This window comes from Ursus maritimus, unplaced genomic scaffold (assembly GCF_017311325.1).
Source record: "Ursus maritimus isolate PB19 unplaced genomic scaffold, ASM1731132v1 scaffold_27, whole genome shotgun sequence".
NCBI lineage: Eukaryota > Metazoa > Chordata > Mammalia > Carnivora > Ursidae > Ursus > Ursus maritimus.
The window spans coordinates 22,593,459-22,610,089 of record NW_024425230.1 but is presented as its reverse complement, the minus strand read 5'-3'; the positions used below and the strand labels follow the sequence as shown (position 1 = coordinate 22,610,089).

General features: G+C 54.4%; 1 protein-coding gene across 1 annotated transcript in view; it reads left to right on the top strand.

Annotated features, from left to right (window-relative positions):
* Positions 1–1,811: 1,811 nt before the first annotated feature.
* AP3B2 (adaptor related protein complex 3 subunit beta 2) overlaps positions 1,812–16,631 on the top strand; it is a 33,233-nt gene continuing 18,413 nt past the window's right edge. The window contains exons 1-8 of the mRNA XM_040642848.1: positions 1,812–1,924; positions 10,269–10,344; positions 10,487–10,561; positions 10,865–10,960; positions 15,259–15,419; positions 15,696–15,762; positions 15,862–16,044; positions 16,135–16,418. Coding sequence (XP_040498782.1) covers positions 1,812–1,924; positions 10,269–10,344; positions 10,487–10,561; positions 10,865–10,960; positions 15,259–15,419; positions 15,696–15,762; positions 15,862–16,044; positions 16,135–16,418 — 1,055 coding nt within the window. The remainder of the gene's footprint in view (positions 1,925–10,268; positions 10,345–10,486; positions 10,562–10,864; positions 10,961–15,258; positions 15,420–15,695; positions 15,763–15,861; positions 16,045–16,134; positions 16,419–16,631) is intronic.

Genomic DNA, 16,631 nt, shown 5'->3' with positions numbered 1-16,631 from the left:
TGCTGCGCTCTCGCTCGCTGTGGCGTGTGCTGCGTAGACGTGGCGGCGTTGACCGCGCGGCGCTAGAGCGCCGCGTGCACGAGGCCATGGACGCAGACCCACCCCCCTATCACCCCGCGCGCAGCAACTGCGTGCACTTTGCGCTGCATCTGCTGGGCCACGGGCCCACCCTGGACCCCCCCTACGAATAGACAGCAGTCCTATTAGTTTGGTGAGTGCGGCTCAGTTACCCACGCACAACCCCACCCCACCTCCCACTCCGTCTCCGCCTTGGGAGCCAGTTAACAAATGCAGCTAGCCAATGTGCTGCAAAATTCATACGTTCCCTCCCCGCCCAGGCCTTGTTCCTCAAACTCAAGATCCACTTTACCCTGCAAGACTCAAAGCAACCAGAAGCAAACTAGGCCTGCCGACTTGTCGAGGTTGCACTTCTCTGAAACTCTTTCCGGCCTCCTCCAGGAAGGCCCCAGTTCACAGATCTTGAGCACGTCTCTTTCCTTCAGCCTGTGAACTTCCAAACCCAGGCGCTGCCCTGGTCCTTGTTAACCCCCATTCCCATTCCCCCAGTGGAACCTACGTATGGAGCCATCTTTCTGGGCCCTGTCCGTTTACACCCAGGCCCACAAATTCTGGTTCTGGAGATATTGGGATCCTAGTCTATAGATCAAGACTCAGCTCTATGAACTCTGGCTCTCCAAGTCAAGCCCTCCTCACCTCCTAATCCATGCCCAGCCAAGAGACTTCAGCCATCCAACCTGATGCCCCAAACTCGGGCCCAACTAGATCCCACCCCTTTCCCCAAACCTGCTCACTACTTTCTCTCTAGATCAGGCCGTCCTTCCTTGGGAGTACTTCGAGCCTTGGGAGCTGAGCTGGAGGCCTCACGTGATCTAGGAGTCCTGGCTGTCACACCAGACCTTAACCCAGCCTCTCTCTTCCCTCTCTCCTTCATAGGTGTAGGTGGATGTGAACTTAACTGTGGACTAGGTGTGATCTTAGGCCCTCCTGAGTGGGCATGGGGGCTTCAGAAATGGTCATTAAACTGTTTTACAAAGATGAATTCGGGGTTCACTATCCCTTCTATTTGGTCTCCATTTATCTGCCTGCAGCCTGCTGTAGGCTCCTCCCTTGGACCAGACGTCCTTACATTCTGTCACGTCCAGGAAGCCCCCTGGCTTCCTGGTGAGAAACCAAGACACCATCCAAGGGGCCCAGACTTTGTAGGAAAGATGGAGCTGGGGGAGGGACCATCCTTGGTCTCTGAATTGGGTCTCCAGGTGCTGCGCCTCCTTCCCGCTCTAGGAACCCCAGCGATGTGACACAGCCTCCTCTTCAGTCCCCTGTTTTCCTTCCACGGCGCGGGGGAGCATCCGTGGCTGTGTCTGGAATGAGAGGAGCCCCTAGAAGCCCTTCCATGGAGACTTTGTGGTCGGGAGGGTGAGGGAAGGCGCTCTGCTTCTCCCAGAAGGTTGTCCCACCCTCAGTCCAGAGGCCACCACCCACCCCCGGACCCAGAGGTGCATCAAGCTCCTCTCTAGGACTGGAGGCTCCCCAACCGGTAGGGGGAAGGGGACGGGGATCTCCGCGGGATGCGGGCGGGGCCAGATCCTGCGGCAAGCCCCGCCCCCTCCGCGGACACGCCCTCCGCTCCGCAGGCGCCGGTGCCTTTAAGAGCCTCACGGCGCGGCCCTGATTGATAAATCCGCACGCTGCCTCGGCTCGCGCGGATTGCGGCCTCTGCGGGGCCCGGCCTGCGCTCGCTTCCTCGGCCCCAGCCTCCGCCCCGGCGAAGAGCTCTCCCCTGCCGCCCCATGTCGGCCGCTCCGGCCTACGGCGAGGACAAGGGCGGCTCCGCCGGCCCCGGGGAGCCCGAGTATGGCCACGACCCGGCGAGCGGCGGCATCTTCTCCTCCGACTACAAGCGGTGAGGGAGCCCGCGGTGCGCCGGCACCATGGACAGCGCCCCGGCTCGCGGACCGGAAGCCCTGCCCCCTCCCGCGGTGGCCGAGCCGGGCGCCCCCAGTCCCCCGCTCCGGCGCCCCGCGCCATGGCCCAGCCGGGACCCGGGGAGGGGCTGCAGGCCGGCGGGGGAGGGCCCGACCCTCTCGGCCCGGGCGTGCCTGCAGTCTGTGGGTTTGCACTACAGGTTCCCGCCTTCTTCGCGCCGGGCGAGCTGGCTCCAGAAGATCGCGGGGGAGGGGTCAGCGTCCGTGAGCTCGAGCCTGGGGCCTGTCTGGGAAGGCCGGCCCTGCCTGTGCCCTCGGAACCTCCCAGGCCCGGCCCCTCCCCATTTTCCTCATTCTGGCCCCACGCTTGCGCCCCCATCTCCCATCTGGCCGGCGCTCACACACTCCTGCTTCCCACCTTGCCCCTAGAGTTCAGCCCCACCTGGACTTCCCACTCTTCTCCTCCACCTTTGGCTCACTCGTTGGTTCTTTCGTTTATTTGTAAATCCTGAAACAAGCATCTGTAAGGGGCTGCTGTATCCATTCTCATACTAGTCACTGTGAATACAGGCGTGAACCTGATCGTCCTCTAGTTGCTCTAGGGGGGAGCACAGAGGAAGAATCCGTGTTGTGGGAGTGTCGGAGGGATTCGAGGAGCTGGTCCCTGGCCCTGGAGGACAGGGTCAGGGGAGAGGGAAGGATGTTCCATGCAGAGGAAGGAGCTTGTAGGGAGGTGGGGAGATGGAGAGCCAGGTCACAGGTTTTGTGGGTGCTAGTATGGTATGGCCCGAATCGCTGTGCAAGCCCCTGGTGTGACCAGAAATGAGGGTGGGAAGATGCCAAGGCGCTGAAGGGTTCTGAGCAGGTGATATCACATTTGCATTTTAGAAGGATTCTAGGCTGGATTGTGGAGAAGAGATGGGGTTGTGCTGGTTTGAGCAGGAGACAAGGGAGGGGGCGGGTGTTGAAGTTGGGAGTGGGGGACATGAGGGTGGTCTAGACTCTGAGAGGGGCAGAGGATTTGAGGGCTATTGAGGTGGTAGAAGTCACAGACCTGATGATTAACTGGGGGGAGAAGATAAGGGTAATACTCAGGCTACTATTTCTTGCAACTGGATATATGGTAGTGCCATACAGTGTGACTGGAAATAAAGACGTTACAAGCCAATTGGTGAAAATAATGTTGAGCCCAGCTTTTGACAGGCTGAGATTGTAAACTCTGAGGGATATTCAAGCCTAGGAGGTAGCTGGATTTTAGGATTTGGATACCAGGAGAGATTACTAACATGTATGTATTAATCAAAGCCACAGAAGGAAGTTAAGATAACCCAGGGGAGTAGATGAAAGAGTTCAGACAGTGCACAGAGATGAACCCTAAAGACACAGACATTAGGGATGACCAGAATGCAGGGAGAAAATGTTTCAAGGTAACTGAGAAAAAGTAAACCAAAGACAGGAGGAAAACAAAATGTGATTTCAAGAAGGAGGAGGCAATCAGCAAGGTCAACTCAAACAAGGGAAAGAAATCATGACCGTTAGTTTGACAAAGAGCAGGTCAACGCTGCCCTGCTCTACTCCCCAACTCCTGTCCTGGGGGACAAGTCTGGCAACATCAGAAGAGAGGGAGCTAGATTATTTTTCCCCAATATTCTATTATGAGCAATGTTAAACATACAAAAAAGTTGAGTGCATAATACAAGGAATACATGAATACCCTCCATCTAGATTCAACCACTGTTGACATGTGCCATATTTGCTAAATTTATATAACCCTCTAGCCATAAATAGTTTTGGCTGAACCATGTAAGTTCCAGACATCATGGCCCCTCAGCCCTAAATTCTTATCAGTGTCTAAAACCAGGTTAAAATGAGTAGAGGAGAAAATCAGATGTGAATAAATAAAACACAGGGAATGGGAAATTTGCTTTCCGGAAGTCTGTAAGGGGGAGAGAAAAAAGAGTTGCTGGAGGAGATCAAGAAGGTTTATGTTATTTGTGTTGTTATTTTTGTTTATTATCAGGATGGGAGAGCAAGTCTAACTGCTGATGGGAAGGAGCCAGTAGTGTGGGAGAGGCTGAAGGGAACTGAAGGTGCAGGGACCCCTGGGTGATGGGAGGGGAGGCGTACAGAGCTGGGTGGGAGGACTGTGCTGGCTTGGGGAGGATCGCTGCTCAGGGGGAGGAGGGCAGGAGGAGAGGAGAGGCAGGTGTTTGGAAGCTGTAGGGGATTTTATCTGAGGCCTTTCGTTTTCTGTGAGAAGCAGGTGGTGAAGCTCTAAGAGCAAGAGAGCAAGGCTGTGGGTGGGGATTTGAGGCACATCGAGGGGGTTTGAAATGCAGCGAATAAAGCCAACTACTCCTGGCAGGGTAGGGGCAGCACGGACAGGAGGGCCAGGGGTGTGAGTGAGAGAGTGGCTGAAGGGAAGGCGGGGTTTGGGGGGTGCTGGGCCAGGGAGGGAGGAAGTAGCGATCAGAGAAGGCTGATAGGAAGGAAGGAAGGAATCAAGGAACTGGTTCTGGGTTTGGGTCAGAGTGGGAAGGAGGTGTACAGGATTTCTGAGGAAGAACAGTTCTGGGGCGGCAGAGGTCCAGATGTGACAGGACAGTGGAGGTGAGGAGGGCAGCCCTCACCTCTGTCTGGATCAGCTCTCCCCTGACCCTCGTGCCCCCTGGCCGGAGACTGGGGTGGCTTAGTCCCCAGTCCCTACCTTCCTCCCCCCTCTTGAGTCCTGTCTCCGAGCAGTGAAAAGGAAACCAGAGCCTCCTTCCCTGCCAGTGTCTGGTTTCTGAGTTTCGGGGGCGGGCCGTCTAGGACAGCGACAGGCGTCCCTGGCTCCCCGGTCAGCTCAGTCTCCTCTCAGAGCAGGACCTGGTGCCCAATGCAGCGATTCCTGCAGCTCCCTGGGGCCGTGGGGAGGCCAGGGGGCAGAGGGGCCTGCGGGGCGGACCAGGAGGCTGCCAGCCCCGTGCTGGCCCCTGAAGGCGGCCCCCCACCCTGGTACCAGGCCTTGCAGCCTGAGGAGCTGCGGTGGCTGCAGGCCCCAGAGGAAGACACAGCCCCGGAAGCGTCCCTGGAAGGCCCTTGCCCAGAGCCTGGCCAGAGCCAGAGCCAGAGCCAGCCGCTAAGGTACAGAAGAACTCCCGGGGACCCTCACCCCGACGTCAGGCAGGCTAGCGGTGGGCAGCTGCTGCTCTCAGCTCAGCTCTTCCAAGCCCCGCCTCCTCAGGAGGAAGGGGGCTGGGATTTAGGGGCGGGGCGGGGGGGTTGTCGGGGCACAACGTGGGGCCTGAGGGTATGAGGGGGGTGAACTTAACTCCAGCAGCTCTCTGGGGAGCAGGATAGTGTAGTGGTCCCACCTTGGCCTCCCCCTCCCAGGTCCTGGCTGAAGTGCGCTCTGGGGGAGGTTCAGAGAGGACTACCGCACAGTACCCCCCTCCCCCGTCTAGTGGATTGGGGTTCTGGTGGTGAGGAGAAGGAGGAAGAGGAAGGTGTGTATCAGGGGAGACGAGCACGTCCGGCCTCAGGGCCGCGTTCCGCTCCCTGGCTGGGCCCCTGGAGCATCCCTCAGGCCAGGCCAGGGGTCAGGGCAGAGTGAACGCGGTGTAAGGGGATCCGAGCTCCGGACGCTCCTGTTTCCTGGCTTCAGAGCGCGGCTGTCTGTCCCTCGCCTCCTCTCCCTCTAGGGCACACAAGCTGGTGCCGCGAAGATGGGGGACCCGGGGTAGCATGTGATGGGCCTGCCTGGGCTCCGGGTGCTGTGTACCCACAACCCCTCCGCTCCCCCAGTCCCCCCTGCTCCGGGGCCCCGAGAGCAGGCACGAGGCCGGGATGGGGGGCGGGGTGTGGGCGATGCGGCGCAGCCCCGGGGCGGGGCACTTGACAGGGGCCTGTGGCATTTCTAGGAGGGGTGAGGACACCGCCGTGAGCAAGTCTGCTTTAGGGAACACCCAGAGTGAAAGGGGGCCGGGCAAACCCCGACTGCTCCCGGCGAGGTCGCCCCAGGCAGACCCGTCAGAAGGAGGCCTCGGAGGATCCGTGAGGCCGCGTGTATTTGATCCTAGAAGCCTGAGTTCACCCAGGAGACGGGTGGACACTGGGGAATGAGACCAGAGCGACAGTTTAGTCCGGAGGGTGTCTGTGTCCGTGGTGTGTGTTGGAGGGCACATGGGGGGGCACTGCGTGGGCTGTGCGTGTCCGATGAGGGCGTGGGGGAGGACGGAGGGGGCTCGTGGGGATGCGTGTGTGTTTGCGGGTGTCTGGGGATGGTGGGTGAGGTGTGTGTCGGTGGATATGTGGGCTTTTGTGTGGAGAGTGATTTTGTAGGAAGTGTTGGAATGTGAGGTATGTGTCTGCGACTGGGTTTCTGGGGGGGGGGTTGCAGGTGTGTGTCTGCAGGGAGTTTTTGTGGGTGTGTGTGGGTTTATGTATGAATTGTATGTGTCTGGGGGTGCAAGTGTGTCTGGGGTATGTGGATATATCTATGGGGTGTAGGCGTGAGGGTGTAGGTATGTCTTTGGGACATTGTTGTGTTTGTGGGGTGTAGGCATTTCTCTGGGGATATGGTTATGTCTGTGGGGTGCAGGTTTGTCTGGGAGTGTGGGTATGTCTGTGGGATACAGGTGAGTCTGTAGGGTACAGCTGTGTCTGTGGGGTAGAGCTGTGTCTGTGGGGGTACAGGTGTGTCTGTGGGGGTGCAGGTATGTCTGTGGGGTGCTGGTGTGTCTGTAGGGTGCTGGTGTGTTTGTGGGAGGTTGTGGGGATGTCTGGGGTATAGGTGTGTCTGTGGAGGTACACGTGTGTCTGTGGGGTACAGGTGAGTCTGTGGGGTATAGGTATGTCTGTGGGGTACAGGTGAGTCTGTGGGGTATAGGTATGTCTGTGGGGATATCTGGGGTGCAGGTGTGTCGGTGGGGTACTGGTCTGTGTGGGTATGGGAGTGTCTGTGGGGTGCTGGTGTGTCTGGGGGATACAGGTATGTCTGCGGGGATGTCTGGGGTACAGGTGTGTCTGTGGGGATGTGGGGATGTCTGGGGTGCAGTGTGTCTGTGAGGGGCACAGGTGTGTCTGGAGGATACAGGTATGTCTGCGGGGATGTCTGGGGTATAGGTGTGTCTGTGGGGATGTGGGGATGTCTGGGGTGCAGTGTGTCTGTGGGGGGCACAGGTGTGTCTGGGGGTGTGGGGATGTCTGTGGACTGAGGTGTATCTGTGGGGGAGATATGGGAGTGTCTGGGGTCCGTGTTGGGTGTTGGGGTGCGTAGGTGTTTGTGGGGTGTGAGCTGACCGTGAGGTGTATGTATGGAGGAACCTGGCAGTTCAGTGGTGTGCGTTTGTCCACTGGGGATGGTGGTGCCCGGCTTTCATTCTCCCCGCAGCCCCAGTGCTGCCCAGGCCCGGCTGAACAGTTTGTCCCTCTTTCTCTACTCCGGTTGTCCTGAGCTCTGGCCCTTAGGATTTGACCACTTGGTTTGTGTCTGGGAGAGTGAGAAGATCCTCTGATTTGGGGGGCATCCCCCAAGTGAGGGAATTGTGGATCAACAGGGCTGGGGCTGGAGATCGTCTGCCTTCACGCGACAGCTAGCCAGGCCTCTGTGTTCTGGAAAGCATCATCTTTCTCCTCCGCTTTCCGTCAAAAAATCTGTTCAGGAAAGACACTTTCTAGAACCCTTGGAGGAACATCCATTTCCTAGCACAACTTCCGTCCTTTCTGAATGTATGTGGGCACGCAGGCTCTTCTGTAGAATGCAGCCCGAGGACCAGGCGTGTGTCATGTCAGTTCTTCTCTTCCTCTGAGCCTTCGTCGCTTCCTCGTCTCTCAGCACCAGCCTCACGTGTGCCTGTCTGTGACTATCGTCACGCTCTGCCCTGCTATCACTGCTCCCTCCGATTTCTGATTTTTTGTTGTTTCTAAATGTTTCACTGCTTTTTGATCTCTACTGTTGGTGATACCTTTCTAGACTGGGTTCTCCTGCCTGGGTCAACAGCTGTGGGTTATCAGAGTATCGTCCAGGAGATGAGAGAACTGTGCAGGACACACACACAGCTGCTCACCACATTTTGGAGCTGTTTTGGCAACACATGAGCCCATCAGTTGTCCCACAGCTGTATCAGCTCTGTATAGACACATTTTTTTTCGATGAGTTTATTAATAGTTCTCTGTTCACTTCTTCGACTGCCAGCCTCTAGACCTCTGAGTATGGTTGGGCAGGTTGTTCACTGCACAAGGGCACCTGGCCAAGGAATACCAGACTATACTCCACTCATGGAATGGGGAGCAACAGCCCAGGGCTACGTCTGCTTGGATGGTGGATATGCTTGCAGCAGCCCTGACAATGAATGCTGATATAGACCTTAAATTGATATCAGTACTTTATTTTGGATATTAAATTTTTATTTGCCATATCCCAAATATTTTCCTTTTGTTGGTATTATAGGCTGGATGGTGTCCCCTTCAAATTCCTATGTTGAAGTCCTAACCCCCAGTACCTCAGAAAATGACTGTATTTGGAGAAGGGGTCTTTAAAGAGGTGATTATGTTAAAATGAGGTCATTAGGGCCCTAATCTAATCTGATTGGTGTCCTTATAAGAGGAGGAAATTTGAACACAGGGACACGTAGAGGTAAGACCAGGTGCAGATACAGGAAGACAGCCATCTACAAGCCAAGGAGAGATGTCTCAGAACTGACACCATGGCAGACTTCTAGCCTCTAAAATTGTGAGAGAATAAATTTAGGTTGTGAAAGCCACCTGGTGTGTGGCATTTTGTCACAGCAACCCCAGCAAACAAATACAGTTGCCCTGTTTGTTTCTTTTCTTAAATTTAGTTTTATATACCAAAGTTAAAAAAAAATTAAACCTTAGCCATTTGGTTACTGACCACTTTATGATCTTGAAAATAAAAATTTCCCCTTCTACTTCCATATTTAAAAATCATTTCACAATTAGCCACAGATGTGGGGTTTATTTTGGTCCGAGACTCGTGTACAAGTCCAATCCTTGCTGCGTAGCAGTTCTCCCAGCAGCATCTACGTATGGGAAGAAAAGGTTCTTCCTTCCACTGTCCAGTTACTCGTTCCTAATGTATCGATCTAGATCCATTTATGAACTTGCCCCCATGACCTTTGACTTTCTATTTTTAACCTGGTATCATGGAGTTTTTGTCATGGCCATGTTTTGCGTTTGGAATTCCTGGAGGGTGAGTTGTCTGTCAGTGCTCCATTGTTCTCTTCTTTCCCCAAACTATTCTGGAGTTCTTAATCTATTAATTTTTTTTTTTCTCCAGGCAAATTTTGCTGCCACTTCAGGAAGTTTGACAAAATGCCTTCATTGCAATTTCAATGGACATTGCATGGAATTTATGTATTGGCCCGAGGACTGCCTCTATTCCCTTCAGCTGCGTGCCAAGGGAGCATTTATCAAATATTCATATATTTCTCCCAGGAGGGTTTTATAACATCCTGGAATCACTGTTGAATGTTAAGTGACAGCACTGGCTTTTGTTGTGAGGCCATCTCCCTAGATTCTGGAGCTCCTGGGACCCACCCAGTCCTTGGAGTGAGATCTGTCTATGGAGTCTGGGCCTGGGAACACACCTGGGCCGGGGCAAGAACATCCTCTTCCTGTTTTGACACCAACTCCTTTCCACTAGCTCCAGATCCTTCCTATCTCTCTGACTGGCCATTTTCTGGGCGGGTTCTGTACCTTTCCCACCCCAGACCGTTCCTCTTGGCTTCTGGCTCTAGGTCCCTGGCTGTATGGGTTTCCTAGGCCTGCTGGAACAAAGTGCCGCGGGTGGTTTAGAACAACAAATGTATTGTCTCATGGAGCCAGAGCCTAGAAGTCCAAAATCAAGGTGTCGGCAGGGCCATGCTCCCTCTGAAACCTGTAGGGGGATCCTTCCTCGCCCCTTCCTGGCTTCTGGTGGGTTCCTGGCAATCCTTGGTGGTCCTTGACTTGTAAGTGGATCACCCCAGTCCTCTGTCTTCACCTGGCATTCTCCCTGTGTCTCCCTCTCCGCATGACTATCTTCTTAGAAGAACACCAGAAACACCGTGTCAGCCATACCGGTGTGACTTCATTCTCGTTAGAAGTGCCGCCACTCTGTTTCCAAAAGGGCCACATCCTGGAGTGCTGGGGGTTAGGACTTCAACATATCCTTTTTAAGGGAGACCCAATTCAACCCGAACCATGGGCTGGCCCACGTTTCTCCCGACCCCAAGGCCCCTGCCCATGTCGCTTCTTTCTGCCAGGATCCTCCTGACGGTTATCCCCACCCCCACCCTCGTACCCTCTGCTGACCTCCTGTGCCTCCCCACCCCTCAGGCATGACGACCTGAAGGAGATGCTGGACACCAACAAAGATTCCCTCAAGCTGGAGGCCATGAAGAGGATCGTGGCCGTGAGTGGGGAAGGACGTCCTCGGGGCGGGGGGCTGGCAGGCAGGGATCAAAGAGCAGCTCTCCTTGGCTCCTTGTGGACCTTCCCCTAATAAGTGTGAGCCTCCTGCCTTTTCCTCCCCATCCCTGGACCCCACCACCCAGATGATCGCCCGGGGAAAGAATGCCTCAGACCTGTTTCCCGCTGTGGTGAAGAACGTGGCCTGCAAGAACATAGAGGTGAGCACCCCCCAGGGAGGGTCCTCTCACGCCCACTGCCATCCGGAATAAACTCCTGCTGGTTGGGGTGAGGAGGAGAGCAATCCAGCCCCTGGGGGTCTGACTGGCTCAGAATGCCCCGATTCAGGAGAAGACACTGTTTATATGTCCCTGAACCAGATGTGGGTCCAAGTGAAGGACCCGGGGCACACTGGGGACGCTCTCCCCCCACTGGAAGAACGTATCCACGCGACCACAGCTGCCAGGCAACGACATCTCACAGGGTAGGGGGTGCAGTCCCGCTGAGAAACCCGTTCTCCCCAGGTGAAGAAGCTTGTCTACGTGTACCTGGTGCGCTACGCCGAGGAGCAACAGGACCTGGCCCTGCTGTCCATCTCCACCTTCCAACGCGGCCTCAAGGTCAGAGGTCTCAGTTTGCCTCCCCGGCGCCCTGGGTCTTGTGGACGCTGTGTTCCAGGAGCAGGCCCAGGGAGAGGCCGGTGCCTGGGGGAACAGCCTGGAGGCCCACTCCTACCTGCCTAGCGTGGGGAGGGTCCACGTCAGAAGAGGACCAGCGGGACCCTCAGAGGGTGGAGGCCAGCTCAGAAGGGGCATGAGACACGGAGTGGGTGCCCAGAGACCGTGGCGCTCCTCCTCTGAGGAGCCTGTGATAATGGCTGCCACAAATAGGATCCACTTGAGCCCCTGAAGGTGGAGAGCCCTGGGCTCCCTCCCCCGTTGGTGTAAGGGAATTACGGCCCACAACCAGGCAGAAGTGAACCTCCTTAAGACAGGATTCTGTGAGGGGGCGGCTGACCTGGCTCCCGGCCTCTGTGTGTCAGAGCCTTGGCACCGGCAGGGGCTCCTAGTCTGGGCTTCTGTGGAGAACAATGACTTTGGAACTTGGGAAGGAGGGTAGAAGGGGTTACTGAAAACAAATGAGCTCTACCCAGAGGAAAACAACGAAGTTTACCCTGTAGGAGAGCGGCCTCAGACACGGGGGTTGGGTTCAAAAGTCAGCGCAGACACCATAAACACATGACCGTCCATTTCCAGTGAGTTCAGTTCAACCGATTATTCCTCTAGAGTTGAAACAAGGTGATCGTTCTTCTTTCTTCTTTTTTTTTAACTTATTTATTTTCTAGAGAGAGAGCATGGGCGGGAGGGGCAGAGGGAGAGAGAGAGAGTCCCCAGCAGACTCACCACTGAGCATGGAGCCCAATGCGGGGCTAGACTCCAGGACCCTTAGATTATGACCTGAGCAGAAACCAAGAGTCCGAGGCTTAACCCACTGCACCACCCAGGCGTCCCAAGGGGATGGATCTTCTGTTTAGCATCAGAAGTGGTTGACTTGCCTTAGATGCCCCAGTGGATGCAAAACACCCGCTTTTATTTTTTTTTTTTTATTTTTTTTTATTTTTTTTAAAGATTTTATTTATTTATTTGACAGAGATAGAGACAGCCAGCGAGAGAGGGAACACAAGCAGGGAGAGTAGGAGAGGAAGAAGCAGGCTCATAGCGGAGGAGCCTGATGTGGGGCTCGATCCCAGAACGCCGGGATCACGCCCTGAGCCGAAGGCAGACGCTTAACCGCTGTGCCACCCAGGTGCCCCAAAACACCCGCTTTTAAAGACTGGATCACGTCTGTTGTAATGAAAGGCTCTTGGAGGCATGTAGAAATTGAAATTACCTGGGGCACCTGCGTGGCTCAGTGGGTTGAGCATCTGACTTGATTTTGGCTCAGGTCATGATCTCAGGGTCATGGGATGGAGCCCCTCATCGGTCTCTGCACTCAGAGGGGAGCCTGCTTGGGATTCTCTCTCTCTCTCTCTCTGTCCCTCCCTCTCTCTGTCCCTCCCCTGCCTTCTCCCCTCCCTAGGAAAAAAAAAAAAAAAAGAAATCACCTAAGGGAAGGGGCGTAGGAATGGCCGGGGGGCTGAATCCCCTCATACTATTTTAACTGAATATTATCACCTTTTGTTTTGCATATGACACGCACACGTGCTAGCATCCACTGTGTGCTTTTCTGGCTGCCATTCTGTTCTCTCTCTACTTCAGCATTTCCAGCACTGATTATAACCACTAATTCCCGTAGTCTTCCCACACATTTAGTTCACATTCCAGTGAGAGCGTCTCTGAAGGGTCCAGCTCACCTCGTCATGTCCCCTGGTTCTGTAGGTCGCTGGGCAGCCTGAGGACTGACTCCCCGGATCCGGGCTCAGCCCTGGGTCACTGTGCTGTGGCCAGCAGGAGAGGCTGACCGCGTCTGCTCCTCTGAGACGGGGTAGCAAGCATGGCCACGGGCACATACCGTTCATTCAGACCACAATACCTGGGTATCTCTATGCTGTGCATCGTGCTAGGTTAATATTCAAAGTCAAAACCATAGGATCGATCTATCTAGATTGGCAACTGATCTTTTGATTTGAATCAGGGTTAAATCATTTTATAAGAACCATTCTAGGAGTTTTGCACATCGATCTGCAGGCTTTACAGTCTGGCCCTTTTCCCCTTTGAGAAAACCAGAGCCCCCTTAGTCCACTCAATGCAATGATTTCCCTAGAACAGTGGTCAGCAAACTTTTTCTGTGTGCCGCCAGACAGTAATTTAGGCTTTGTAGGCCACATAGCCTAAACCCTGCAACCACTCAACTCTGCCCTTGAAGTGTGTAAGAAGCCATAAATGAGTGGGCCTGGCCGGGTTCCAATAAATTTTTATTGATAAAAAAGGCAGGAGACAGATTTGGCCTGAGGGCTGTAGTGTCCCAACCTTTGCTCTAGAACCTATGTCTGACAGGTCCTCTCCAGCGACAGAGATGTCACTCCTTCATAAGGCAACTCGCTGCATCTTAAGACAACTATAACTTCTTTTTTAAACCGTTATATTCTGTCAAAACCTCCATAGCTATAATTTTTTAAAATTTATCTCAGACTCCCAAAAGGCACAAAAATAATATAATGAATATCTATATGCCAAGCATAAGAAATGGAAAATTTATCAACAGCAAAAGCCCCCTATGTATCTTCTCTTGTTTATCATTCATGTGCCTGTTTCTATTCTCTTACTACTCATTTATGCATTCCTAAATAACATACTATTGTTTTGTAAATCATATCACATGATATCTGTGTTCCTCTGAAACTCATTTTCCTTCTATTGTTGTTAATGACTCTGGGCTCTCCTATACATTAGAACCATTCACTTCCATCGAGGATTCTCCCTTCTTTCTATCAATCCAGGCTGAGACTGTGTTTGCTTTCTTAGCAGCCCACGTATGTGGTTGGCTCAATTCAGACAAACTTCCAGTGGGTAGATAATCTAGGTCTCCCTACAGCCTGTCTTGATGCAGTTGGTCCCTTGAATCCCCTGTGAAACCCTATCACAGTTCATTTTATTGGTTTAGCACAGCGCCCAGTTCAGGGTGATTCTGAATCTTAGTTCTTGTCCTCTTGATTTTGTGTCTTCCTCCAAGATGTTGAGTCGCTGCACAAACCAGGGCAATAGATTGGGTCCCATGGTGTATCATGTTTCCAGGATGACGCCAATCTGTTAATAAACCTTCCCCAAGTACGATGTTTTACCAAGTTGTGGATCCACCTAACTGTACAGTCAGCTGGCGTTTTCCTATCTTGTTAGAAAGGATCTTATTCAATAGCAGAAAAATTTCTTAACACCTTTTACTTGCAAAGGGCTGTGGAGCTACAGAGACAAAATAGACATCAATTCTGCTCTTAAAATGCTTGCATATTAAGTGAAACAAAAGGCCTGCATCAAAAATAGCCAGCCAGGAAACGCTACACCAATGCCTTTCTAAAATTGAGACCCACAGTGTTAATATCGACCAGCCTCGTTACTCTATCAAAAAGGAAAATTTTTTTTTAAGTAACTTCCTGTGAATCCATAATGATTTCCAAATAAAAGGGAAAAAATAGGTTAGAGCAGTAGATAGGATATAATTTGACTCTAAGAAAATACAGACTCCTGCTTTTTAAATAAGTACTTCTAAACCATGTGTTTAAAAATCAGTTCTAGAATTTTGACAGGGATTACCATCACTGTGCCCATGGATCTTCTCTTTCTCCATTTTAGAACATCAGGGAGGCATCTGCCCATTACTGTGCTGGCACCTCTCCCGTTGTCCACCATTCTCTAAAATTCACAGCAATTTACAGCTAGTGCTGCTGCTGTTGCTCTCGCATGATCGCAATGCACTGTGTCTAAGGCTCTTCTCGGGTGTGTATTGGATGCAACAGGAGCAAAGAGGAGGGGCCTACGCACCTATTTTAAACACTGGAGAAAGAGGAAGAAGAGCAACTTTTGGGAGGTTGCTGGGGGGAAGGAGTACTAATGATGAACTCTGGAAAGGAGGCCAGTGTGAACTTGCTGGCAGTCACCTCTGGCATAAATACAAAGACACCCCCCCCCCAACTCCCACCCAAGGACCAGCAGGTGTTTCAGGAACTTTAGGCATTCTAAAAGACTTTTTGTCTTCCTGAAAGTGAAGCAACCCGTCTCCACGACTGTTAACAGTGTCAGATTTCTGCAGTGGGTCCAAGAGTCAGTTATCTCAAGTGATGCCCCCCCCCCCCCAGGTCCCTAGCACTGGCACATTGTTCAGGGAGTCAGGGAGGCAAGAACCGCTGGCAGCTAGGGACAGTGAGTTCCATAGGTGTGGCCTTTGTGCTCTCTCAGGGCTCTGCCTCCACCTCTGTTCCTAGGACCCCAACCAGTTGATTCGTGCCAGTGCCCTCCGCGTCCTCTCTAGCATCCGGGTGCCCATCATCGTGCCCATCATGATGCTGGCCATCAAGGAAGCTGCCTCGGACATGTCACCCTACGTGCGGAAAACAGCTGCTCATGCCATCCCTAAACTCTACAGGTATGCCCCAACCAGCCCTTTCCTCCTCAGGGGAGTGGTTCCCAAGCCCCCAGCCCACCCCTGGGCTCTCCCAAGCCTTGCAGATTGCTCTTCTTTTACACTTTGGATGGTTTAAGATGGTTTGGGGGAACTGATAGCGATGGAGAACAGTGGTGGTGGCAGGTCACACCTCTACCAGTAAGGTTGGGGTGGGGGAGGTGAGCACAGTTTGGGCAGACATTGGGAAGACTGGAGATGGGGGGAGAGACAAATCCCTCTCGACCGTTTCTCCTTCAGTTTGGATTCTGACCAGAAGGACCAGCTGATCGAGGTCATTGAGAAGCTTCTGGCCGACAAGACCACGGTGTGTACATGGGCACGCACGGATGGGTGGTGGAAAGGAGCGGGACGGAGGCCCTCTGCCCTTCTTGTTCACCCTCTCTTGCCACTGTCCGTTCCCCAGCTGGTGGCGGGCAGCGTGGTGATGGCCTTTGAGGAGGTGTGCCCGGAGCGCATCGACCTGATTCACAAGAACTACCGGAAACTCTGCAACCTGCTCATCGACGTGGAGGAGTGGGGCCAGGTGGTCATCATCAGCATGCTCACCCGCTACGCGCGCACGCAGTTCCTGAGCCCCACCCAGAACGTGAGTGAGCCCGGGCCCCAGCAGCGTGGGTAGGAGGGCGGCCGGGAGGAGGCGCCCACCGCCTCCGCCCACCTCCCCGTCTCCGCCTAGGAATCGCTGCTGGAGGAGAACCCCGAGAAAGCCTTCTACGGCTCCGAAGAGGATGAGGCCAAAGGCCCGGGTTCGGAGGAGGCGGCCACCACAGCGCTGCCTGCCCGCAAGCCCTACGTCATGGACCCCGACCACCGGCTGCTGCTGCGCAACACGAAGCCGCTGCTGCAGAGCCGCAGCGCCGCTGTGGTCATGGCGGTGGCGCAGCTCTACTTCCACCTGGCGCCCAAGGCAGAGGTGGGCGTCATCGCCAAGGCGCTCGTGCGCCTGCTGCGCAGCCACAGGTGCGTGCTGCCCGCCCACGCGGGGAGGGGTGGTGGGCCGGCCCGCCCCCGCCCACACCGCGGACTGTCCCGCCCCTGCCCCGCCCACACGGGATGGATGGGTGGGTGGGCTGGCCCGCCCCCGCCCACACTAGGGGCTGACCTGCCTCTGCCCCGCCCACACGGGGGGATGGGTGGGTGGGCCGGCCCGCCCCGCCCACACCGCAGACTGCC